At 41.2% G+C, this 27,450-nt stretch overlaps 1 protein-coding gene and 2 long non-coding RNA genes across 3 annotated transcripts in view; 1 reads left to right on the top strand and 2 right to left on the bottom strand.

The window, feature by feature from the left end:
• Positions 1-8,137: 8,137 nt before the first annotated feature.
• LOC310843903 lies at positions 8,138-13,830 on the bottom strand. Its single transcript, XR_014563763.1, has 3 exons — positions 13,776-13,830; positions 10,343-10,524; positions 8,138-8,954 (listed from the first exon to the last, which is right to left on the bottom strand). It is a non-coding gene; the product is annotated as an uncharacterized lncRNA (long non-coding RNA).
• Positions 13,016-27,450, top strand: part of HUNK (hormonally up-regulated Neu-associated kinase) — a 57,071-nt gene continuing 42,636 nt past the window's right edge. Inside the window, exon 1 of the mRNA XM_083736672.1 lies at positions 13,016-13,850. Coding sequence (XP_083592798.1) covers positions 13,590-13,850 — 261 coding nt within the window. The 5' untranslated portion in view covers positions 13,016-13,589. The remainder of the gene's footprint in view (positions 13,851-27,450) is intronic.
• LOC310842709 lies at positions 24,338-24,871 on the bottom strand. Its single transcript, XR_014563310.1, has 2 exons — positions 24,646-24,871; positions 24,338-24,466 (listed from the first exon to the last, which is right to left on the bottom strand). It is a non-coding gene; the product is annotated as an uncharacterized lncRNA (long non-coding RNA).

The raw sequence follows: 27,450 nt of genomic DNA, 5'->3' as shown, positions 1-27,450 counted from the left end.
AAAGCATAATAAAACATCAAACATTAAAAACCTCCCTAAACAGTGCTCCCTTCAAATGTCTTCTAAAAGTCAGATAGTTGTTAATTTCCTTGACATCTAATGGGAGGGCGTAGGAAGAGGGGCGGTGGGGGCGGACCACCCTGCGTGCAGTCACTGAGGAGGTGACATTTGACATGCCACCCACCCACAACTCACAAGCCTACCCCGAGCTGTTGAGGTAAGGGGGAAGCTGTGCTGCTTTGCTGGCGGCATTCCCCCTTTCCCCCTTCATTTTGACAGCTTGGGGAACGCTTGGGAGTCATGGGCGGGTGGCGTGCTGAATGTCCGCCATGAGCAGCTTGCTCTGCCCCCGTGAGTGGCTTGCTCCGCCGCTGTCTGCAAGGCATGCCAAGCAGCCATATTGTGCCTGGGAGGGCACCCTCTGTGCCTTTCCTGGGCAGCGTGGGCATATGCTCCACCGCTGTCCACATGGCGGGCGGCACTACTGAAAAGGCAACCGGGGCAGTTTCTGTGCCAAAAGCAGACCCACATTAGTCCCCTCCACAAGTGTCTGAGGTGGAATCTAGACACATATAAAAATGCTGTGTAAATGTTTTTTTTAAAAAAAGTTTTGAAAAATATATTGAATTTCCCATAAACTCCCCATTGCCATCTAGTGTCACATTTGTATAATGTACCTAAAACGCACTTAAAATGTTATATTTGCTGCTGTATAGCTGAGTCACTATCTGATCAGCAATGTGATAGGAATTTTGAGGTCTTAGATATATGGTAATGTTCATAAGCATACCAAGCACGTACATAGATCAGCACAGGAAGACCTACCTGGAATCATTTTGACTCCTAAACTGAGCAAATGCGAGCTCAAACTGGTAAACTGCCCCATTGTCTCTTTCCTCACAAATCCTGTCTTAAAGGCACATTTAAGATATGAATAGGGTGTGAGCCTGTGACCTGGCCCAGGAACTACAAAAGAATGGCCAGGCTCCCCAGGCAATCCAATCAAGTTACCTGCCAGACAGGAGAAAAACAACAACAGGAGAAATTTCTGTTTAGACCGCCTTTTCTGTGATGTAGGTATGATGTATCTGGAGGGTGGTCTTAGGTTACACCCCTTCTGTGATGTATGTATGATGTTTCTGGGGGTGGTCTTGATCTACAGGGTGGCAATTTCAAAACTCTTTTTAAGGCCTTGCGCACCATTTTTCTGGGTTCCTCCTCTCCTGCGGGTTAGGGGAGCACCCTGTTACAACAGATCAATAAAGATCAAGCTTACTAGGTGCTTTGCTTCTCAATATTCTCTGGTTGGCCTCTGTTATCTTCTCCTACCTATAGGGAACCTATGTAAGGACTCTATATGGGCTCTTGGATACCCCATAGGGGAAAAGAGCAATTTTTGTTTACAACAGCAACTACCTGCTCAAGAATCTTGCTCAAGAAGGGGACATTAGCCACTGGCAGGTAGTTGCTTAGGTTCTCAGAATGTAGGGATGGATTCTTAAATGTTTAGTGCTTTGGCAATTGATGTGTGTAATTTATTCCCATTATCTTTTAGTTTTCCTCAGGTAACTTTAGTTTACTTTCCTTTTGTGCCTGGGTCCATGTCTGTAATCCTGTTACCTCCAAAAGGCAGTTTATAAAGCTAGTGAAGCAGGCTGGTCTACAGTTCTGCAAGCACCTAGAGTAGAAGAGTAAGATTTATATTACTGAATAGACTTTATTCAGGCTGGAGATTCAAGCCTGGAAGAAGTAATTCCTCTGCTAATCTGCTATTTCTGAAATTTGCAAGCTATCAAAATAGACACTGGAATAATTCTATAGAGATTTGCTACTTTTTGAAGTGATATTGTGAGTGAGATGAATCAGACAAAAAAACTGAGGGTCAACTAGCTGTGGTTCACTATGGTTGTCTCGGGATGAAATGATGTGGATAACCTATTAAACTGAGTTATTCCCATGAATTCATACTGTTGCATGCCTCCCCAATCTCCCCAAAACTGTGAGATTCCAGGGGTCCCAGTCACTTACCCAGGGTTCATGTTTCCTTCAGAATGTCGGACAGTGGAGACTGTGGTATCTTTAGGATATATGGTTTACTTACACACACGTATATATAACCTGAGCCTACGACAGAAGGGTTCACATCATTACCACCCCAAGAGGGTCTTGCTTCTTTGATAGAATTCACAGTCTTGGATTCCAACAGAAATTAGGTATGACCCTGTCTCTTAGCTGCCCAGCCTACAGATAGTCAGCTTCTAGCTTTTCTACCACACATACACCTCAACCCTGGCCTTTATCCCTCTATCTACCAGCAAGTTGAAGGGGGAGGCATTTGTCATCTGCTTAGATATTAACACTTGCTGGATCAAGGAATTAAAAAGGGGCTTAAGCATACAGCCTACCCCCCCAACTAGTAACAATACACTAACATGTAACAGTAAGTATATGAGGCAAAATGTTGATTTAGGAATCAGCTCAGAATTGTTGTCGGCAGGTATAATCCTTTATACCCTTTTCCAGCAAATATAGAAAGAAAATCTGTATTTGAAAACAGGAAGTTTACATTTGATAAACAGGCTCAGACTCGACTACTGTGAAGCATTTTGTTATGAAAGACTGTGATACACACACAGGAATAATACTGCTATTTATTAACCCATAGATTTAATGAGGTGGATACAAGAGGAAGGAGATGAGCAAAGATGTTAAGACATCTGAACATGTTTGAATAGTGTTGCACTGAAGACAACATACAGATATATATATGATATTTAGATCATTCTGTTAAATACTTACAAGTAATCTGAAAGGTTACTATTGAGTGGGATCAAAGTGATTAACAGTGCACTCCTATATATGTCTACTCAGAAGGAAGTTTCACTGAATTCAGTTGAGACATATTTCCAAGCAAATGCAGAAAAGATTGCAATCTTAATCCCTTATAACATCTTTTGTTTCCTTAACCACTTTTTTTATTTCATTTTATTAATCACATTACGGATAATATTTTGGAAAATTTTGCATACATCTTATGCTATACTGATGTGCTTTTTATTGTTGTTTGAACAAAAGAATAGCAATGGCCAGCTTGCTAAATCAAATTAATGTACAGAAAATACATACTGAATCAATATTAATAAACACCACGAGATGGCGCTTATGTACACAAAGACTAAATCCTCACCAAAGATGCTAACTTCTTTGTACAGATCCTCCTAGTGGACGCCCACACCATAAACATGTATCTACCATGCATGCTTGGAGGTGCAATCTAGATCTGAAACATTTGGTTGGCTCTTGCTGTTTTTGTGCAAGTGTGATCTAGTTTGTGATCTTTGCAATTCCAACCCCTGACACACACTTTCAAAAGTCGCATAAGAATTACAGTTTAAAACATCACAGGTTTCATGTTTGTGAAATAATTATTTATTCATACTTATAATCTGCCTTTCACCAAATGGTTACAGCATGGGTTATAAAAATAGTACTACGTACATTACAATCATAAAATAAAATAAAAACAAAAAAAATGTGCTTATCCCTACTCATATACTCAGTACAAGCAAATCATAATGCGGAATTCAGTATGGTTGCTTTGAGCAAAATAAATGCTAGTCCCTTCCCCTTTTGGTAGGGGATGGGTTATTAATCCAAGGATATTTCTCAAGTTGGAACGGGAATCATTTCCTTTGTCCTCTATTTATGAGAACTGTTCATGGTCATCAAATGTCCAGTCTCCTCTTCCAGGGGCAACTCAAGATTCATTAAACTGAAGGAGCTGTTGCTTGTCTAGCAAACCAAAATCAGTCTTCAGTCGAAATCAGATTCCTTATGCCCTTGGAAAGGTGCGAGGAATGTCAGGTCCTCCCGGTGTTGCTGAACTACCATTCCCATTAGAAACCAGCAAGCCAGACCAGTGCCCAAAGCCTTTGGGAGCTGTAGTTTAGCAACATCTGGTGGTTCACCACACCTCCCCTAGAGAATATAATATAGAGTCTAGAAACTCCTATATGTATTTTCTAGGAAATGATATTGTAAAACAGCTAGCAAAAGTGATCTATGTCAGGGCGATATTTGCAGCTTTGCAGACAAAATATATTAAGTCAAGTGGAGGAATATCAGCAACTTGCTTGGGGGGGAAATTAAGTCTTCGCATCTTAATTTCAGCAGTCCTGTGCAAGCGAGTAAGAGGTCTCTTCATACTTCAGTCAGCCTGTGCTTTTGGGAAACTGCACAGAAATCTCTCTCTTCCATAAATATACTTCGGTATATTTCATCCCCATAGTTACAGCAACACTTAGGTGACGAGTGGTGCCAGCGCATTATGCTCTTCCTTCTTCTGAAAGCTGAAGCAAATGCATCAAGCAGACAAATATTCTAATTCTGACTGTAACCAGGTACTGTACTGTGCCTTCATTTCTTAAATGAGCCTTGTCAAGCTGTGTTATAATAAGGTGACCTTGCATCCAGTTCTGCAGGCTTTGTCTCGTTTCCATCACTAGAGAGCTACATTTAGGCCTACTGTTTCTTGGAGGCTTGTATAAAGTGCAGAGGGGCAGAAACGAGCAAGGCTTCCTGCCAGATTCCTGTCCAAAGTAATTGGCTTGACAAGACAGCTGCCAGAATCTGTCCTGGAGGTCAAGGCGAAAAGAGAATCAGGGTGCAGTCAACTGCATTGGCTGCTGCAAGAAAAGACAAGTGATGCAATGGTGGCTCAAAGCTGATGGTATAGAGCAGGAGTGGGGTGCCTGAGACCTCCAGATGTTGCTGGACTCCAACTCCCATCAGCACCAGCCAGCATTGTCAATGTAGTCCAAAAACCTCTGGATCTGGATGCCACAAGATTCTATTCCTACCTCCAGCCATCATCTGCCTTCCTTCTGAGTATTTGTATACAAGGACATTTCCAGACAACCTACCTATTGTACATTCATCCTTGCACTAAAAAATAAAAAATGGTGCAGTGGTTATAGAACATTGCCTTCATGCACTTCCTTTTTCTCATCACTTTGCTTAGTGCAAAAAAGTGTGATTTGGGGAGAAAGTGAATTTTTTACACCAGAGCCTCGCAGTGCCATTCCTCTTTATCACAGTGCTGGCTGAACCTCTCAATTCTGGTTTCTCTTTGATTCAGTTCAGTTCAGTTCTCCACATCTTCACATCGGTATGTGAATGTTTTTTTTAAGTTCTCGTGAAAAATTGTCAACGTTTTTAGTGCCAATTTTTCCTACTACATAGATTTTTACAAGCAACTTATCTTAACGTAATGCAAGTTTCCCCAAATACTCATTATTAGGAACACCTTCCCCTAATATGTGCATTTTTATCCACATTTATCAGTTGGAGAACTACATCGTAAAATTCAGACAACTGTGAAACTCAAGGGAGAGCTGCGTTTCAGTTTGCATTTGGTTTCTAGAAGTGCAAATTAGGTTGGGTCACGTTAAAATGTGAACCACACTGAAGTTCTCCTTAATCCCTAATTTATCACAATGTAGCCGCTTTCTTGGGGATGGATTATGAAGGCGTCCTTTCTTGTGCAAAGGACATATTCCAGCATCTCCCCAAATGGGTGAGAGATCCATGCAAGAGTCTGGAAGTGACCTAAGACTGTTGTTGTTTTTATTTTTTTCAAAATGATTTTTATTTAGTTTTCCATCCATAACAAAAGAAAAAGTGACCTAAGACTGTTGTTTTTAAAGTATATATGCTAAAGCTCTAATCATGTACAGGATCACTGTGGTTTGTCTGATCCTCCCCCTGCCACAGCCTCCCTAGGAGCATTAAGAACAACAAAATTCCATGTGCATATACAAGGCTTCATTTTTACACCTGCACAAAAAGCCAGAGACATAACAGGAGTAAACAATAAGTGTACAAGCATAGCAATGTTGCTTGCTTGCTGCCTGTAGACAGGGGCATCATGGATGGGAGATGTGAGCTATAGCCCTAAATCTTTCTCATATTACAGTTTCCAAAGCAAAAAACAAAACAAAACAAGAGTCTTGTGGCACCTTCAATGTAAACACATTTGGGAGGGCATAAATTATTACAGCATTTGTCATGGCATTACCTGTGAGCCCATTCCTTGTGGAAAATTTGTAAAATCAAGAGAGTCTCAAAATATCTTTTTCTTTCTTTTATTTTCATCAACCCTTTTAAATATTTCCGATTTATAGTGTTTCACAAGTCATACTATAGGCTTTGTTTCAAGCTCAGCATGGTAGTGTAGTATGACTGTACTTTGTTTTCAGTACTCATTGTATAGTTGCTAGGCAACTAACCAGTGGCAGCAATTTGCATGGCTCTTTGTTTGGATTTTAATATGCAGGCATTAGAGCAATCTGATGCTGGCAATATAACCAGTGACAAATAAGTTCCTCCTGCATGTCAACTTCTTCTTCCATGGTGTATGTGTGTACGTTTGTGTTTTACTTTGTGTGCAAGTTATCATATATATTACTGTAGTGTATTTTGTGTTATAGCTTATTTGTTCGTGATATATATATATATGACATAAGCAACTGTCACTAAATTTATATTTAAAAGGTAAAGGAAAATGATGATATGATAGGCAAGACATATTTAAAACATCTGCAAACCTTGTTTGCAATTCAGGTAAATTACAGGAACTGGTTTGTTCATAGATACAGAATAAGGAGAAATTAGTAGTTCAGAGAGAAAGAAATTGAATTGCAAGCTGCAATTATCATGTAAGGAAATCAAGTTTCTCACTGATACGTAAAAATCATCCCATAATAATAATGAAATCTGTTTCCACTTCAGAGAAATATCTCCGTCTGTCTGAAAATCAAGGAGTCAGCAAAGAGCCAAGAGTGTAGACAAGGAGTAAACATTTTGTTGAAGTGGCAGCAGTCAGTGACGAATTTGCATCACTTTTGGCAATGCTTTGCTTTGCTTCAGACACGTTTGCAGACTCGTTGCTCCATAAACCACAGTGTGGCAGTCTTGGTAACTTGTGCTCAAAAGTTGAAGTGAAGGTGAACTGAGGGCTGTGATTAAAATAGCTCTCTCATGAATGTGTGCATGCAGACCAAAATGGAAATTCAGAAGATAAGGATGAGTCTCTTGGCATGTGAAATGTCAACTGGCACTTCTGATTGGCATAAATAAAGGCACAAATACATGAATAACGGGGGAATTTCCTACCATAGAAAATGTTCAGCTATAATAATCAGCATGTAATGGGAAAATTCCAGAAGGGTAGCCATGTTAGGCTGTTGCAACAAAACCAACAAAAAGTATTAGGACATCTTCAAGACAGATTTATGGTGGCATTAGCTTTTGCAGACTAGAGCCCACTTCATCAGACACACAAAATATTTGGGCTATCTGTAATCGCCCCAAACCCAATGTCCAATTATAGGCACCCACTGAAGTTCAGACTGTCCTTATTCTGAGAGGAGGTGGGTCTAAGTCGGTCGCATCCTATTTAAAACCATTGAGAATATATTCAAAACAACGTACAAGGTGGTCCAAGGGTCGTGCTCTGCCTCTGTTCCACCCACCCAGGGGTGCCAGCTTGAATACAACATTGGGGGAGGGCAAGTAAGCCTTGCGCTGCATAAATGAACTGCATCCTCCACATTCCACCCTCAACATCCCGATCTCTCCCTCATCTCTCTCTCCAAAATGGCTGCCTCATACACCCTCATACACAGAGAGGTCTGCCCTCTCACTGTGCTGTGAACCTGAGGGAGCAGGCAATGGAGGGGCCATTGGTCCACAGCCCATCAAACTCATGCAGGGTCCCTTGTGACATCCGCTGCATCTTAGGAACAGATATATAACAGATATATAAAAATGGAATATATCAAATGAACATGTTTACAGTATAGCTAAATGAAGCAGTGCTCATCTGCACCTTAAATTTGTTTTTATACTCTTTATTTAATAATCAGGCTTTATTTCAAAGTATATTGATTCCTCCGTGCATTCAGAAGTCTTCACATTTGATAATAAAAACATGTTCTTCATAACTGAATCCCTTAGCAGTTAATCTCTGGTGTCTTCATTAGTGATGAGAATCGCACAGAGACCCAACTGCATCAAGTAAACTGTGATATGCCACACAATTATTGTTGAAACTCATTTGCAAGTCTCTCTGTATACAAAGGAAGACAGAAAAAATGAAGTTTCCAATTTTAGAGCTCCAGATTAATACAATGGGAAAAGGTTGCATACGTTATTAATTTTCCTTAACTAACACAGTATCTTATACATCCTCTTCATTTAATACTAAATATTTTAACTGGGTTGGTACTGTATATGCGTTAAGAATTTTATCAGAGAACTTGTAAAAAAAAAAAAGGACTTAAGTTGCAATTCAACCCTAAATATAATGACTAGGGAGTAAATCCCACTGAGCTCAGGATTTAACGCTGCATAAACATGCACAAGATGGTGCCACAGGGCTGCACTCCTATACACTTATGTGATAATAAGTCCCAAAAGCTTAGAGAGTATGCCCTGAGAGCAAGAGCCAGTTTGTTTTCTCCCCTCTGAAAGTTGGCCTAAATTTGCACCTATACATATTAATGAGCATATGCAAATTTTATGCCTCCGCATCTTCTAAGTACCCAACAATGCCCTTTTGCCTATATCTGTTTCATCACGTATCTGAGTTCAAACACCATGTCATTGCAAAATAAATGGCATCCTAATGTACTTAGCTTGTTTCTGCTTGCAAGGTAGGCTGTGTATTTACTCAGACTCCAGTGCTCTCCTACTGCTGGCGTTTGAACCTCGGTACAAAAGAAGTTAGCCACAATTCATCTTTACTCTGTAGTTTCTTTATTACCGGTATGTGCTTTTCCTCAAAACAGCTTCCAAACCATTTGAAACCATAAGCCACAGTTAAGGTGAGGGGTTTACATTTTAAACATCCATTGTGCTTGCACAATGATTGCTGCATTGAATAGGAGTTGGGGCTGTGGGTGCAGGAAAACAAGCCAGGTAGTGATATGCACAGCAATGTAAAACGCAATTTGAAATGCAGTGGGGGAAATGGCATTTAAAGCTAACATTTACGTGCCCCTAGTCTACTCCATACTAAAAACCTATGGTCATTTGGGGATGGGGGAGTGTTGCATTAATTTTGTATGGGAAATTCTGCTTTTATCGCTCCTACGCCCTTCATATCTTTGGCTTTACTTGCATGCTTGAATCAACAGCCCCTTGCACATACACAGCTGTAATAATAGTATTGGGGGCAATTAAAAAATACATATCAAATTTGGTAGCCCTCTTTTTGCCAGCATTCATGCATTCACTCTTCCTACCACATTAAGGGTGTCAAAATGTTATATTTATCACCAGTTTCTAAGGTGATTTCCAGTGCCTGAATCGCTGCTGTAATTCAGCTGCAAAGAGGCATACAGTAAGGCTGTCCTGCCTTCTTTGCTTTTTCATTTTAACTATAGAACTCCTAGGGTGTGTTTTGAGTCAAAATTTAGGGGCTAGAGATTAACAGACTAAATCATACACTGGGTTTAAAAATACTTTAATATATTTGTATGAACTGTGTTTCCCAAAGTGAATTACCTGATTAATGGGGCAATCCTATGGCAATATCTTCCAGGATGAGCAATCGGGATACAGTGGATCTCTGGATCAACTGGCTGATTCCTGGCTCAGAGGGTGTTAACTCCCCAACCTCATCTCAGCTGAAGATACGCCAACATAATTTGCTCATCCCAGCTTAGCCTGCTGAGCCGAGCCCAATGTAAGTCCCCCAAAAGGGGCATTCTGGAGGTGTGGCAGGAATGGGACCACAGAAGGGGACTTAGGTTGGATCCCAAGGTTTTTCAGCTTGGTCATGTGACCCAATAACAAAACCATTTTAAAGACTTGTTTGCCCTCTTTCCAGTGACTGATTTAGGGGAGAGTGACTGCTTCGGTTGCACTGGATGTGGAGCTTCAAGGGAACTGTAACTATGATGTAGAATGGAAGGGGAGAGGTGGGGGAACACAAAATTTTGGTGTTGCACTAGGCACCGCTAAAATTTGAGACCCGAAGGTCGGCCACTGCTCTGCCAGATTTAGAGAGAGCAGCAGCAGCCCCATTACTGAATGGGTTTTGGATCTGGTGTAACTTTATCTTGGCTTCATTTACACTGGCTTGCTTTATGCCAGCTGCTTCTGCATTGGATTGCTCCCAAAATCAGTTTGGCCACCTCTTTGGGTACGCATACAAACACTATATTCTTAAAGACATCACCCTTGTGTAGTCTTTTTGAATTAATAAAATGGAAGCAGTGGCCACATATTTAGAGTTAGAAATTTTAACTATTAATATAGTGTGTGTATGAATACTTACCAAAGTCAACATTCTCCCACCATCTGATATACTTTTGAATCTGCCTGTTTCGGTGCCACTGATCTGTTTCATGAAAATAGTCCAATGGGCTTTTTTCACTTTCCTTTGGAATACAGAAAGGCTCCATTTTTCATTAGCTAAGGTGTATTTATCTGCAAAATGTTTTTTTTAATTTCCCAAATCTTCAAGACAATCATACCGCACTTATCTTTTCTAAAAATTTTATGGCAAATAACTGAACCCCATGAATGCTATGCTAGAGAACAGAAACACTGATGCCATTACATGTTTATCCTCAGACCACTCTCTCTACAAAAAAAATCCTTCCAGTAGCACCTTAAAGACCAACTAAGTTAGTTCTTGGTATGAGCTTTCGTGTGCATGCACACTTCTTCAGTGTATCTGAAGAAGTGTGCATGCACACGAAAGCTCATACCAAGAACTAACTTAGTTGGTCTTTAAGGTGCTACTGGAAGGAATTTTTTTGTTTTGACTATGGCAGACCAACACGGCTACCTATCTGTAACTCTCTCTACAGTCCTGGTTTGGAACTGGGCAGGCAATTGACTTTTGATCCCTGTTCTCACAACACACTCAACACCCTGCGGAAATCCCAGTTTTTAAAATAACTGAAACACTTCCTTTAATGTTCTAGAGTTGAAGTTAACATATTACCCTTGGATCAATGAATACGACCAGATGATGTCTTTCTTTGATGTAACAGCTATGCTAAATAAACTGGCCACAATAAAAACATGAAGCAAATAAAACACCTGTTTATCTATTTTTATTATTGCCTTGTGATGTACTCTTAAGCTCTCACTCTGTTTATGGATCTGGAACTAGCCCTATGGATCCCTGTAGAGGCTGGCAATGAACAAATTATAACCAATGCGAAACAGATCTAAGTGCACTATATATGAGGCTTGGGATAAAGAACACAAGAACGCAAGGCAGATGGAAAGTAGTGCTTCAGTCTATTGAATCTTCAGGGGGCCAATATCAACTGAAAAACCTGCACATAGCTGGGAGAGAAATGAACTAGATTTGTAGAAAAGGTACCTTATGGCTACTGTGCTGTGCTGAATATGGAAACAGGTAATGAGAACCATATTCAGCCTTGGGATACGATGTAGGGTGATTGGCTTATTAAAATATCACAATTAAAAGACTTAGTGATAGTACTATTGGTGTATGCAAAGTTTTGCAGTATCAGCACACAAGCTAAGGTTACGTTACCATCAGACCTACCATTAGACTACGTTGGGGGAACAAAATTAGATTCTTATATAGCCCAATCCTACGGGTGTTTATTCAGAAATAAGTCACACTGAGTTCAGAGGGATTAATTCCCGTAAACAAAAGCATATGATTTCAGCTTTTTTTCCTGTATACTTCTATATAAAAAGCTTTTCTTAACTATGGAATTAGTAATTTCAGCAAGTGATCAGGGTAATTGTCACACGGAGTGTATTGCAATTACAACATTTGCAGAAAGGATTAGGGCTATTGATGCCAGCAATTGCCTTTTTCGTCGAAATGCACTCTGATGGAGATAGCAGGTAGCAGATCTGGGGGTACCATTAAAGGACAGCAAATTGTCAATTAATTATAAATGGCATCCAAAGCTCCGCAAGTAGAAGTCCAGTAGTGAAAGGGGGACCTGCCTGCCAGTCCTGCCTCCTGCATCCCCCCCAAAAAAGGCACCTGAGGATTGGCAGACTCTCAATAAAGGCCTAGGATGTGATTTGTGCACATGGAGGGGATGATTGGCTGTCTCTATTTGCCCTGGGGGGGGGGGGCATTGATATTATTTATGAGTTTGTCTTGCACAAGCAATAGTTGTGACTTTCCTCAACTATTCATAGTCCCTGTATGTAGTTATATTTACTCAAGTTGCATTGTGGAAGTGTGGAGCGTTTTAAGATAGCAGTTAGAATGAAGGATGTAATGCTTCCTAAAGCTGAGGTTGGGAATTGTTAAAAGAGGGCTGAGAACATAAAATGGAGGCTGCAGCTCTAAATAAAAATAATGTATAATATAAGGCGGGGCTTTCCTTTGCTTTAAGCTGCCAAGGTAACTGCATTTTCAGTCTCAATTTCTTACAACAGAAAGGGGAGGTGGGGACCGCTTATGCTTTTATTGCCAGGGCTGTCACGATCTGAGCTCTGGAGCACATGTCACCCGCAAAGAAGTGAAAGCAAAGTGAAGTGCTTTCAAGCACAAAAGGGGCACAAAGCAACACAAGAAAAATATTATCGGGGAAGGAATAAAAGAGATCTTGAGAAAAATAAACCAGGCTTTGCTCCGAAAGGAGTCACGCAGAGCGCCTGTCACGGCTTGACTGCCCTAATTATAGAGAGAAATGCAGCATCTTCGTGAATTGAAGGCGTAAATAACTCGCTGGCAAGGGGGCTCCTCGATGCGATTTGGCTTTAGGGTTGAATCTGCATTACACCAAAAACACGGGGAGGCAGGGGGAGCTGCCCGAATTTCTAAAGGACCACGACTGCTGTCGAGTTTTCATTGCATCTGTTCTCAGCAGAGGGATCGGATTAAATTACTGCCAATTTAGCCTGAATGAAACGTTTCTCTCCTCCCCCCCCCCGCCTCCCCAGACTCTTCTCCGCAAGAGGGGAAGAGAGCCTCAAGCAGCAGCACCAGGAGAAGGAGGCAGCCAGGGGCGGTACGAGAGGGAGGGGGAAAGTGATCGACAGATCCAATGAGGGGAAGGCAGCCAACGGGCTTCCACGGAGACTGGAGACAATTGATCTGCGGGAGCTGGCTCAGGCTCCCTCTTCAACGTGAGGCGTGCACAGCCTCAGCCTCGCAGCTCGCCGGACCTGGCTGCAAAGCTGCGCGGCTGTGATCCGGGGCCAGTTCCTCGTGGCGGCCGAATCGCGCTAGATCTCCACCAGACCCCGTTGGCGAAGCGGGTTTCTTTTCTGTTATTTTGCTTTTTCATTGCTTGCTTGTTTTGCTCTTTGCTTGACATTTCCCTGAGAGGCAAAGTGCGCCTCAGCAGCCAGCCAGCCGCCGTCGGGTCCCCACGTGCACACGCGGGTGCCGATCACATTGGCAGGCTGGTGCTGCAGACTTGAATTTGGGGAGTAGCGGGAGCAGAAGCAGGAGCTAGAGAAAGAAAGAAGCGAGTTTCTCAGAAGCTCGTTGGCGCAGCAAGGGTTGCAAAGAGAAGGCATTGATTGCACCGAGTTGCGGCGGCGGGAGCAGCAGCAGCAGCAGCAGGATGCCGGCGGCTGCTGGCGACGGGCTCCTGAGCGAGCCCCCCGCGGCGAGCTTCGGCGACGGCGGCGACGAGCCCACGACGCCCCCCCTCAGCCCCGAGGGGACGTTCCTGGCCGCCTGGGTCAACGCGGCCGCGTCCCGGGAGCGGCTCCGCGAGTTCCAGCACACCAAGCGCGTGGGCAATTACCTGATCGGAAGGAAGTTGGGCGAGGGGTCCTTCGCCAAAGTGCGGGAAGGGCTGCACGTCGTGACCGGAGAAAAGGTACTTGGCTCTCGCCCCGCGCTCGAGGGGGGGGGGCAGCCTTTTGTTTTCCCGCCATATGAACCGAGTCAGGCTTTGTTGCCCCTGAGGTGGCCCCACGTGAGGCGACCTCGCCGCCTATTCCGCTGCCCGGACTGCTTCGGGCAGTTGCCTGCTTATCGCCGCTTTGTCCCAGTACCGTCCCAGCCTCCCCCCCGCGGCCGAAATTTGGTTGAATGGCCGGTCAAGCGGTTCCCTCTTCCCCGACAGTCCCCCGCCGCCTCGCCCGTTCGCTCTGTCTATTCGCGCGCCGCGTTCCCCAAATTCCCGTCAGGGAGTCGCCCCCCAGGGGCCGCTGTTCGCTACTTTCCCGCTCGCCCAGACGCTTCTCCCTCCGGTTCTCTTCCTATCCTTTGTAATAAGGATGGACGAGAGCTCTAGCGCTGGCTTTTTTGCTTAAATGGGCAAGCGCCCCCCGCGCTTTCCGTGCGTGGGATTCTTCCTATGGCAAGGGGTAATAATAACAGTAATCAACAAACAAAACACATAGCAGGAGGGGTATTCCAGTGTTGAGGTGCACCAAGAGAAGAGAGCCACCAAAGACCTAAAATGTGAGGTGGCCAAATGCAGTAATGCCTTGTGGCACTTAAAAAAATATGACAGCACAATCCTATACCTGTGTGCAATGGTTGTATTGTGCTCCACTGAACATACAGTAATGGGATTAATCACTGTATAAGCATGCATAGGATTGTGCTTTTTAATGTGACATGTAAGCTGCCTTAAGAACCAAAGAGGAACTCTGCTGAATCAGGCCAAAGGCTCAACTAGCCCAATATTCTGCCAACCTAGCAGTTCAAAAGCACACCAGTGCAAGTAGATAAATAGGTACTGCTGCTGCAGGAAGGTAAACAGCTTTTCCGTGTGTTCTGTTCCTCGGTGCCAGAAGCGGTTTAGTCATGCTGGCCACATGACCCAGAAAGCAGTCTGCGGACAAACGCCGTCTCCCTCGGCCTGAAGCGAGATGAGCACCGCACCCCATAGTCCCTTTGATTGGACTTAACCATCCAGGGGTCCTTTACCTTTTACCTTCTGTTTTTATTATAGTGTAGAGGCTGTTGGTCCAATAGAGACTATGCCACACACACAAAAACACAGAGGTTGTGTGGCCATAGCAAAGTACACAGTAATCAGTAGTTGCCCAGGCTTTTGCAGTAAATATGTTATGCATTTTCCAATTAGTAAAAATAAAGCATTTAGTGCTGCGAAGATGCAATAACACTACAACAGACGCTCAATACAGACTGTGTCTGGATTTGACATAACGAATGGGTGACAACCGCACCTAGAAAGGTTCTTGCTTTTGGCATTATTCAGTGTGTGCTCTAAATATAATAACTTTGTTGATAACATGCAGCTTTGCTCAATAGTATATGACACAAATTACCATGCTTAATTAAACCACGTACACTTAAATGGTAGTGTAAGGGAAATAAGTAGGGCCATTCCAGGACAACTCCAAAATGTGATTTAAAGCTGACAACTCCAGAATATTTTGGAAACTCTTACCAAACAGGTATGTGGGTTAATGCTTGACAGCGACACTGGACTCTTGGGTAATTGTGGTGTGTGACCCAGTGATCCAGATATCTTGTATGGCTAAACTTCAGAAGTGTTTCTGGTTAGATCACTATGGGCTGTCTCTGAAGATCCAAATAGCATATAACAGCCACCAGGATGCTTTTGGGAGTCAAGCGCTTTGATCATGTACACCTATTCCCTGCCAGTTGCATTGGCTGTCTATTCATATTCAAGCTCAGTTTAATGTTATGTTCTTAACCTTTAAATGGTTTGGAACCAATTAATTTGAAGTACCATTTTTACCTACCCAGGTGTTGGGGCTGACAGTAGAGGCCCTGCTCTGTTGCTTTCCCTTAATGAGCTAACTTGCTAGTGGGTATCAGGGACAAACCTTTTCCAGCGCTGACTCCTCAGCTGTAGTTTCTTCCTCCATGAAGTGCATATGACCCCCTCTTTGATTTCCTTTCAGACATCATCCTCAGCTTCTCATCATCCTTTTAGTGACGCTCACTTGATCGTTTAGCTCTTGCTGTTTGTTTTAAATTTTATTGATTTTCAGTATTTTAATTTTCATAAAAAATATGAATTTTCTTATGCATTGTGGTAATGCACCATTTGAATGGGGTCTCTAAAAAGTATATAAACTAAATAAATATGCTTCAGGTTATTAAATATGCTTAAGGTCACAGTTCACATTACCTGGAAGTAAGCCACATTGAACCAAGTAAATCCTTGTAGGATCAGTCTTTGTAATCAACACATATTATTTTAGTTAAAAAAAAAGTTTCTTTACAGTCTACCTCATTTTTAGTCATTTGAAGGTTCTTTTTTTTACTAAACAGATGCCAACACAATAAAACATGTTGTTTCTTTTGTACATGCAGTCTGGTCCTGTACATGTTTACTCAAAACTAAATCTCACTGAGCTTCATGGATCTTGCTTCCAAGCAAACATGCAGAGAATTATCAGGTTCAGGTAACGAGTTGTTATTTCATATATGCTTCATAGTGTCATCTGGTGCTGTGTTCCTAAAACGATGGGTCATGCCCTTGTTATCAGGAGAGTTGTAAAAGCAGAGGTTAAATGAACAGCAGTTAAAGCAATCTCTTGGGGACAGCAAGAGAAAATAGATATAGAAGTGTTGCTAGAAGAACATCAAGCTTAGATGTTGTTGTGGCAGAAATATTTAACTAGTAGATCCATTTATCAACTAACATATTTATGTCAATCAGAAAGGTGCCCTTGATTTATCAAGCAGATGATTTTTTAAAAAAAGTAAAAACTTTATTTTTAATATTTATACTACCTACATACTGCAAGCATTCCCTTCATTCTGAGGAGGCAGAATGCATTTTCTAAGATTATACCCACTGCATAATCTAAAAACAAACGTATTTCCCCTATTTTTCATATGCAAACTAATTTAATTTAATCAATCAAACAATTAACTAGGTTTCATACCATTAATTAAACAAGATTTATTTGGGCAACAGTTCTATTGGCTGACAACAGGGAGCTGGACTAGGACTGAATAATTTAAGGCTCATGAGAGCTCATATATGATTCTAGAGTAGGCACTTTACTACCTCTGTTTTTCTCTTGCCTTCTCGCCTAAGTGAATCTGCCTCATCAGTCCACTTATCCCAGGACTACACACACACATAGTTCTGAATTTACAACATGCTTTAAAGAAAGCAAGACTTCTTTATGCTTCCATTCATCTAAGACTGGACTTCATCTTCAGTAATACAGACAGAAGACATCAGGGCTCATAAGAGATAAGACATACACAGGAATGACAGTGCTGTACTCTTCCTGGATAAGCAAATTTTTAGACTATTTAAGAGTATATGCTGCAGAATCTTCCTAATCCGTAGCCTTCTTTATGTGTTACTCGCATGATGGGGTTTCCATGTAATCAAGGGAGAGTTGGTCTGTGATGTTCCCCAAGATTAAATTGTTTTCTCTGCCCCTGGTGTGCACCTATGCAGACATCCATGGGTAATACCTAGATGTCAAGGCAGGGTAAACCTCACAGATGAGACCTGTGGCATGGTTCTGCTACCCCTTGACTGCATAGAGACCCCTTTGCATGAGTAGGGCATTACAAACTAGGGTCTAGGTTTGTCACTTTTTCCTGACAGGCTCCCTATATTTCTGCCTGTCATGCAGCAGATAAAACAGGTTCTGTTTCCCCCAGCCTGGAGATGTAGTGATGGGGAACTGCTGAATTATGTTGCTATACAGCTGTTAAAAGCACCCACATTCCAACTGTCTTTTTCCAGCAGCCGCACTCAAACTGTCACTCACTCTTAGCTCCGCCCAGCATTCCATTCCACTCCCTTACTGTCAATCATTCTTCCATTCAAGCTTCCTGTCACATTGGACTTATCAAATGCTAAGAGCTGTATACAGAGTGGCAAAGAGCTTTTTATGTCAGGGGACTCAACTCTGAAGAAATCTATGTCTCTTTCATAAATGTGGCACTGATTAATGAGTTGCAGTTCACCTTGGTGCATTGTGCAGATCCACTCGTCAAAGTGACTGTCAAATCAAAGTTTTATGTAGGACTGCCTCTGAAAACAGTTCAGAAACTTTGGCTGGTGCAGAATTCGGTGGCCAGGTTGCTCACCGGAGGAACAATGCAGAGTGCTGGTTTGACCAATTAAGCCTTAAACAGCTCAGGGCCACAATACCTCAAGGACCTCTTCTCTCCATATGAACCTACCTGGACCCTGACATCATTTTCTGATGCCCTTCTTCGTGTGCCTCCTCCACATGAGAGGTCCGGCGGGTGGCAGCAGAAGAATGGACCTTTGTGGAATACTCCGGTGGGGAGGTTCAGCTGGTGCCTTCATTAAAAACCTTTAGGCGCCAGGCAAAAATGTTCCTCTTCAACTAGGCTTTTGGCTGATTAACATCCAATACCCTTTTTACATGTGTTTGGGGAAGGGGTTGTTGGTTTGAAATAAGCACAACAAAATTTATCTAAGCCATTTTTTTTGTTACTGCCAGTGTTTTTTTTTATGGGGGGGACGCAGGGGGTATGTATACCCTAAACATTTTAGGGGTCTAAGTTTGGCCTCATTGAGGGGCAGTATTTCAATATGAGTAGGAAAATGAGAGTACCACTAAACATTTTTATAGAAAAAAGCACTGGTTATAGCTATAGGTTTTGTCTTTTGTATTCTATTTAAGACAACTCTTTTATACCACTTTCATGTTGTCAGACTATGGTTTCCTTACCCAATATGAATATAGAGAAGATTGAGGCAGTTAAACATATATTAGCTGAAAACAAGTGAGGCAAGCTATTTTTACAGTGGTATTATAATAAAGTAATGTAAACTTTTAATATTGCAAACAACATAATTAGCTTTAGGTGGGTTTCATGAGTGCATACGCTCTCTCTTTAAGAAAAGCGATAGCAACTCCGTAAGTTTCCATGGCATTAGTTGCAAAGCTGGGTTAAATAATACAAGGAGCCCAAAACAGAAAATTCTCTCCTACCAGAGCTGTGCCATCTGTGTTTCTGACAAGACTGTACAAATGAAATAATGCTTGTAGCAGACTCCTGAATCTTTCATAGCCAAGAGTAATCCATGACTAGCTTCCTCTGCTAATAGACAAAACCCCTGCTGGAATGTAATGGTCTGTACAATGCAGGAACCCCATGTGTCAAGCCTTATATAAGTCCTCTGATGGGTGTCTATGGATCTGGGAGGGTTCAGTAGCTATTCCTTCTAGTCAGCCAGCCTACAATTGGGATACAGTCTCAGAGAGATTAAAATTCATGCCCAGCTTAAGCAAACCTACATTAACAGTTTTATGTTTACCCAGCCGCCCTGAGACCTCCAGATATAGGGCAGTATATAAATTCAATTAATAAAAAACTAACTTGGATCAATTTAGCTGCAAAACTCTCTGCTACGATAAATAGCCATTGTGGTATATATTTATTTCTGGAAGTATTTAAAATCCAAACTTTTATACAAGTATATCAATTAATTAAGAGCCTGAGGTTCAAACTCCCACTCAGCCATAAAGTTTGTTGACTCTATGCCTGTCATTTTCTTACAACCTAACCCTCTCAAAGGTTTATTGTGTGAATGAAAGGGATAATAACTATGCTACTATGGGCTCCTTGTGAATGTTGGTACATACTTGAATTAGAAGACTGTGTTATCCACCTCGAGCTTCTGATGAAAAAACTGAAAACCTATTGAACATCTCAATGCTGCACAACAGAATTAGTAGAGCCTGCTTGGTGTTTGGATGATTGGTTCCTGAGGCTAAATAATGCTTGAGTAGCTCATAGGTTGAAACCAAGGATAACTCTTGCCGTCACATAGTTTGCCTTGATTTCAGCCCACTAAGAAATCTGTTTATCCATTTCATTAATGGTACTGCAGTGCTTTAAAAGCTTCATTCTTCACTTCTTCTTTTTTGCATGAAATCAGTTTTGAATTACAGTACCTGGTAGTCAGTGTGAAACAGCTGCTAAAGATAAGACTTTCACAGGTTGTTGTGCAACAAAAATAGAGTGACTAATAGTAGAAGTGGTCTTATTTATAGAAAGCTCTGTTTTTAGACTATATTTCTAAAGCAAACAGCTGCTACTCTGTGTATTTTAGAACCTTGGAAATGCAGGGGTGGCTTGTGTGGGAAGAACAAGCACTCCACAGAAAGCTAGAAATTCCTGTTAACCTTTGACAGGTTGATGTTGAATGAGGCAAGCAGCCTCTAAAGACAGCTGTGTAGCAGGTCCTGTTGGATCTGTCAGTGACCAGTCATTTCGCATAGAATTTTTTAAAAATTACATGCTGCCATAGCAGGCACATTTCCTTTGAACTGTGTGCCTTGCATTACCTTTTGAATCACTTCTGAGGGGCTGAAGTGTGTATACAAATAGCAGTGCAGTTCCAAATCTTCTCAGCAGGTGTTGAGTTTTGCTTTCAGGGAACCTTAATAAGATTCAGTCCTAGAAATAGTTACAGGGTATATTGTATGGTTGTTCCAAGGCAACCGTAAATGCTTAAGTGGCTAAATTAACAACCATTTACGTTTAAATACTGGAAATGCTGAGAGATTACATTTGCAGGAATATGGACGTTTCCCCCACCTTCATTTGCTTTAGTTAGTAAAAATGCTGGCAAAAGTGTAATCTTCCTCAGATATATTTCTCCTGTAGTTGTTGTGTTTGAGATAATCCAGTCTTGTGCACTGTGATTATTACATGTGCTTGTTTATATATGTGTCAGACCCAAGGTTCAAGTCTCCACCTAACCGTGAAGCTTGCTGGGTGACCTCCAGACAATCCCTGTTTCTCAGGCTAATGTACCGTATTTTTTGCTCTATAGGACTCACTTTTTCCCTCCTAAAAAGTAAGGGGAAATGTGTGTGCATCTTATGGAGCGAATGCAGGCTGCGCAGCTATCCCAGAAGCCAGAACAGCAAGAGGGATTGCTGCTTTCACTGCGCAGCGATCCCTCTTGCTGTTCTGGCTTCTGAGATTCAGAATATTTTTTCCCTTGTTTTCCTCCTCCAAAAACTAGGTGCGTCTTGTGGTCTGGTGCGTCTTATAGAGCGAAAAATATGGTACTTCATAGTATTGTTGTCAGGACAGGAGGGGGAAACTATATAAGATGCATCAAGGTCCTTGGTTATTATTGGGCTATATGTGCATTATCATTAAACCACTGTGCTATTGATTATCCCATCATTAATTAGCTCTATGGTGGCTTTCCAGGACCTCACCCAGCAGTGGAGAATGCATCTTTAAATGCACCAGGTCAGAGTGAGGCTGTAGAGTCTTCTTCCGTCAGCCCTCTCCTCCCTCTTCCTGCCTGCTGTAGTGAGCAGCACTATGTTTTTGTATAGCAGCAACCAGGGGAGAATGGCGGGTAAGGGGACCAGTAGAAGGGCAGCAGCAACTACATTTCAGTGTGTAGACACTGCATATTGGTGAGACCTGGTGATCATGTTTTCCTTTGCATTTGGGCTTTAATCCACCACACTCAATATAGTGGCCTTAAAGTGGATAATCAAGCCAGGCAGGGTTTCTATGACTACTTATTTTGGAGGTACAGTACAGGCAAGCCCTGAATGTAAGAAAGAAACCCCTTAACTAAATTGGATGGTATGAGTAACACTTCAAAAATGGTAATATTGTGTCTTTGCTCCTTTGTTTTTGTTTCATCGGATAAATTTAATCTTCCCATGTTTTCCTTTTGTAATTCCCTCCGAGTTACTTCCTGTACACACACTTTTAAAGAAAGAAAGTGTGATTTTCTTCACCATCAGTTTAAAGGGAAGTGTTAGGCACAAATTCTTTGTAAAACATATAAAACAGCCAGTGGAATTTTTCCTCTCTCCTCATTTTCTTACACTAAATTAGGATGAAGAATGGTATAAGCTGCCATCCCTCTGGCTGGCCAATGTAGGTGAGGAACTTGATCACCTGGCTCAAGTTTCCTGTTACAGATGCTTAATCTTTTGATAGCACATTCCTCCCAAGCAGACTAAATGAGATGAATAACTTTATATCACAGTAAGAATTGCCATGCCTTATTGTAACTTCCTTTCAGTCCTCATTTGCCTGTAATTTTATCATTAACCACAAAATCCAATCTGCAAAAGTGGGCTTAAATCTGGTCAAATGTTGATTCTTTGTTCATTTGTAAAGATACTGTCAAGTTTGTAAAATGTGAAATGTAACTAAATATTTTTATGCTGTATTTTGTTTCCTGTCTAGATACTTGTTCGATATATAAGCCTCGACATAAATAAAAACACATTTTTATCTTTTTCTGAGACCTATTAAAAATGAACAAACGCAACAAATTTGGATTAATGGAAAGAAATCTCAAGTCTGAATGTTGTTGTTGGGATCTAAAGTACATTATCTGTGCATCCAGAGGCTTTTGCATTTGAACCAGGCCTGCCACAGTTCTGCTTTTTCAAAGAAACTTCACTTGCTGAATCGAATCAGAGTTTCCTACCAGTGGTCCCCTAAGTTTGGGGTACTGTACAGCTTTTTCAGTTGCATTGGAACTCTGACCAGTGTGTGGGAAGTTTTACAGAACGTTGCTGCACAAGCAACATTCCCCGTTCAGCCATTTGGGTTTTGTAGCCTTGCAAATAGGTTCACAAATACCTTTACTAGCCTGCCTGGCCACACACCTGTACCAATCACTTATGTCACCCTGGTGGCCAGAATGGGGATCAAAAACTTCCAGTGCACAGCAGCATCCCCGCCTGTTCAATGGGAGGCCATTCTTGTTCTGAAAACCTGACTAACTGCCAGCATTAGAAGGATAGAACCTTGTGGCAGGAAATATTGTCTAATATGGCACAATTGATGCTGTAATTTTTATATATATTAAATCTGTGCAAATGTCATATTTCAAGAAAGGTCATATGTTGTTTTAAAACACATCCAGTGGTTGTATGGTGGGGGAGGGGATAGGGCTTATTGCTTTGGTAAGGTGGCATGACGTAACATGTGCAGGAAATTTTAAATAGCTTAATGTTTAAGTCAGGATAAGCACCACGCTGCTGAGGTGCAGTCACCTGTGTATTATTCGTTACATAATCAGTTCTTTCCTTGGCTACTCAAGTAACAAGCCTATTTAAAATTGTCATCCTACACTGCATGTTTCTAGAAAGGGAAATGGTATTTACTATTAAAGTCTATTGTCTGCAAACCTAGCCTGGATTCTAGGAAATTCATATTAATGTTTTTTCCGCTGAAATTTTCAACGTGTTCTGCAGTAGACTGAATTAATGCACATGTGGCAGGTACTTATCCTCTTGAGGTAATCTGCTTTCAAATTTACAGTATCTTCAGCAGTGAACATTGGTAGAGCCTCAGCTCCCCACCCCCTGCGCATATAATCATTTCACTTGTGGATGGCTGATGGTGGAAATATTCCAGTGTTTAGGTTAAATTGACACCAGGTGAATTCTTATGTGAAAATCACATCTGGTTTCTTCTGTATGTGTTTGTATTTCTTGCAATTTTATGATGTGTAAGGTTGTATGCCTGTTCTTGAAGTCATGCTTTTGTATATAAATGTTTTGTTAGTTAAAGCATGCCCTCCACTGGATTCATTTAGGTTTGAAGTCCTTTTGAAGTTAGTTACACCAGGGAGAACACTGACATATTCATTGGTCAATTCTGAGATGTTGCTATAAAGCTTCATAAAATATTCTATATAAAGTCACTGGTTGTGTATAGTGTGGAGGGTGAGGGAGCAAGAACTTTCCTTTGTCCCCCTTTCTCCAACACATCTGCCCAAAGAGAAAAATGAGAGAGAGAACTCTTTTCCTTGCATGGCCTTCTGTATCTCTTTCCTCTGGATTTTCTTAGCTTGGAAGGACAAGATGGAGTGGGGGCAGAAGGACAGATTTGTGAATATATGTATAACGGAGAAGTAAACCTGAAAGAAAGCTCGTTGTTGCGTAATTTTCTCTCTCATGATTTCTTATTCAGCCCAAGCCCTTTTCTGGCTTAGAAATGCAGGAGGGGGGCACCCAGCTCATAGAGCACCAATGGTGCATAATGTGCTCTAATACGTCTCATTTTCCATTTTACTTCTCCTGTTGGGAAATGACAGCTAGTCTGTCACATACAGATACCTGGAAAAGTTTAAAGACGGAGGTGTACATGAGGATGAGATCTCAAGCGCTCTTCTGATTTTGCCACCTTTTCCAATGGTGTTTCAAATATACACAATTTCACTTAAACACGTGGTGCCTTGGAACATAACCCCCACGTAAATTGGGAGTTGCCTATAAAGAGGTGGAAAGGCATTCCTATGTAACTTGGCCCTCATCAGATATTTGAGCCCCATGCTCAAGTAATATTTGAACAAAAACAGTGCTAAGAACATTATCAATAACACACTTTTTTGAGTGAAACAGGTTAGGTTCTTATAAAAACAGTTTAATTAGAACCTTTGTTGGCAGCAGATGTGTTCAAGAAGGTTCGCTTCAACTTGAAACATGCCATTTCAAAATGAGAATGCTACCTCTCGAGCTTCTAATCTGTTCCCTGAGAAAGAAAAAAATGGGATCCAAATTAACAACTGGAACATAGCCTTGTTGACTTCCTTGCATGGCAAGGTTCGCGTCTTCTGTGTCAAGGGCCTAGCTTTAGCCCGCTTCGTCAACAGTTATACTTGTGAACAAATGCCCCAGCTGACAACATGAAATGGCAGCCAGTCTACTTACATGCAAGTAATTTCTGTGTTTCTCGTGGAGCATCTGGATTGTCCAGGAGCACACTGGGGCAAAAGAGTGAGAGGAAGATAGCTTGTGTGCGCACAACTGAAGCATCCTGCTGCCCAAGTCCATAATTCAGCATAGCTGGTAATACCAGAACTGAAATCCCCTGTGTGTCAAAAGAGCAGTACTACTGTTTTGCTATGGCATACATTTGCTGTAGAAAAACTATAAAGAACAGTGAGTCATTACTGCTTTGGAATAGCTAAATGTACATTTCAACACCACATCTCAAATAGGAACATTTACATGTATCCTTATAGATAAATTAATGTTGTCATTTTGTAAGTTCTGCAAACAAGTATTTTCACGTTAGGCTTGACTATTAAAATAACATTATTACTTGGCATGGGTTTTCTGCTTTTGTTTTGCCACATGTAATCTGAGAAGTCTCATCTATCTCATTGTGACAGAAGACATTTGCAACATTAAAAAGTCTAGTTGTTCTATTATCAAAACCAGCTAGGTAGGATACATTTGTGACCCAGGCATTACTTTTGTTTGGCTTTATTTGAGCTCTGTGTTTTCTTAGTTCATCTAACTTAAAAGGACCAGAAAAACCTCTGTTTTATAGCAGTTGGAAACCTGATTTACTTCATGGGCAGTTATGTACAGTATTCAGCTTTGGTCAACAAAAGGAAACAGACCATGCTTGTCTTAACAGGTATTTCATCTGTCACAGCAATCATGCACAAGACTCCTCATTCATTTCTGCAACTGCCCATTGAAATTCCTTTCCTCTTTGTCAACAGTATTTTAAGCTTAACCTGGATTTCTAGTTTTTAATGGCACAAGGAGCATGCATGTTTCACATTATTTATGTAATGCCAGAATCCTTGTTTGGAAAATATCTGGTGAATTATTGAGCAAATTAACTTACTTCAGATGTTAAATTTCTGTTGCTGATACTATAATATGAGAAACGTAATTCTTGCTTCAGGGGTGGGTGGGGGTAGTAATTCTCCTGTCTCCCACTTTAAAGAGGGAGGGAAGGAATGGACAGTTGTCGTGAGGGGAAGGTTGTTAGCATAGCCTGGTAAATTAGAAGGGATTTTTAATGACTTAAAACAGGGATTGCCAACCTAGTGGGCACATTTCAAATTTTGATAGTGATGGCGGCATCAGTAACAAAATGGCTGCCATGGGGACTGTGGCATAACACAAAATTAGAGAGACAACCACTCCCAACAGCCTTATGCTTACCACAGGAAGTCAGCTGTATCCTGTTGGTCCCGATTATCGAGATCATCACACACACACAATGATGCTGTTGCTGTTGCTGTCTAACAACAAAAGGGAACATTCTTCAGCACTAGGAAAAATATGCAAGGTAGCCACACCACTCTAATTTGCCCAATATCTTTCTTTCTAGCAGGGCTGGCACCAATCTGGTGCCCATGGGTGCAGGATTAGCGAACTCTGCCCTAAACAAAGAATTGCAGGTTCTGATGTGCATGCAGAATGAAATAATATTTATCGGAATAATATAACAACAACAATGAAGTCAGCGATAAAGTAGAAACCTTTGGCTTTACCAAAGTTTAATGCTAGAGAAAGCATTGCGAATGCATGTGACTTCATTGACTTGAATGACTATTATTTAGATTTTAGATAAATGATTTTATGGGATGCATGTGTGTCTGTTGTTGACATTAAAATATGTAATTTTAATAATTACATATTTTAAAATTTGTTGCAACTTATATTTGAAGGCAAATGCATTTGAATGGAAATATTCTTTCCATTTTTTGATTCATTGATTTTTTATTCCATTGTGTTTCTGCATTGAACAGTAGTTTGTTCTTTCAAAAAGCATGAAGGATTCTCTCCTATCTACATATAAGAATATGTAGATCGGAATGCATTTTGCTTTTAACCTTTTAAATCTATTTCTGAGTGTGTTTTCTTGAAATGGTGCTTTCTAGGCATTTTGTGTATTTTTAAAGAGAGAGCTGTATCACAAAACTTGGATATGTGCAACAACGGGCAGGGGTTGATTAGCTGTACTCTTGTCTACCACCTTAAAAAAGATATGAGAGTATACACACCCTAGCAATGAGGGAGATGGGCTTCTAGTCTTCATATAATTTTAAGAAAGAAAAAGCTTCCAAAGTGCCAAATATTTTTGTGGTAGAAGTAACCTTGCTGGTGTTTATCTCTTCATTTTTTTTGAATGGCTACATAAGCAATCCTACTGTTGTGTGCTGCAGTGGTGGAATGACATATTCATAGGTAAGTGTGGATTGTTTAAGCCTTATCATGTAAAGGAGCAGTAAATAAACAATTTATTTGAAAGGTGACCGTGGGTGAGCAAATTGTCACTAATCACAAATGATGTCAAATCCAGCAAATACCCATAATCCTCATACTACCTCATTCTACACAGCAGTCATAGATGTAATAGATACTCTATTGGGGGGGGGGTGAATAGAATTTTCCTAGAAACAAAGTATTGTAATTGGAGGGCTTGGGAAACGTTAAGCCTTGAGGAAAGAAGTAGACGTACTGTGCTGCACAGAATAATCATGTGTTATGGTCGCCAAATGCAAAGAACAAACAACAGGGAATGTTCTGCTTATGAATTTTGTAAGGTCATCTGACTGATTACTGTTGGAGGCAAGGTGCTGAACTTCATTGTCCTTTGTTCTAATCCAGCAAGTCATTTCTTACATTCTAACACACGTTCACAACTCATCTATTGAGTCATGGGAACTGCCCTTACAGAAAGTATGGGAGTCACTTAAATTGCTTCCA

Source organism: Podarcis gaigeae (assembly GCF_964106915.1).
Source record: "Podarcis gaigeae genome assembly, chromosome: 4".
Taxonomy (NCBI): domain Eukaryota; kingdom Metazoa; phylum Chordata; class Lepidosauria; order Squamata; family Lacertidae; genus Podarcis; species Podarcis gaigeae.
Note: the sequence above shows the minus strand (reverse complement) of the source record. Positions and strands in the feature narration are given on the sequence as shown.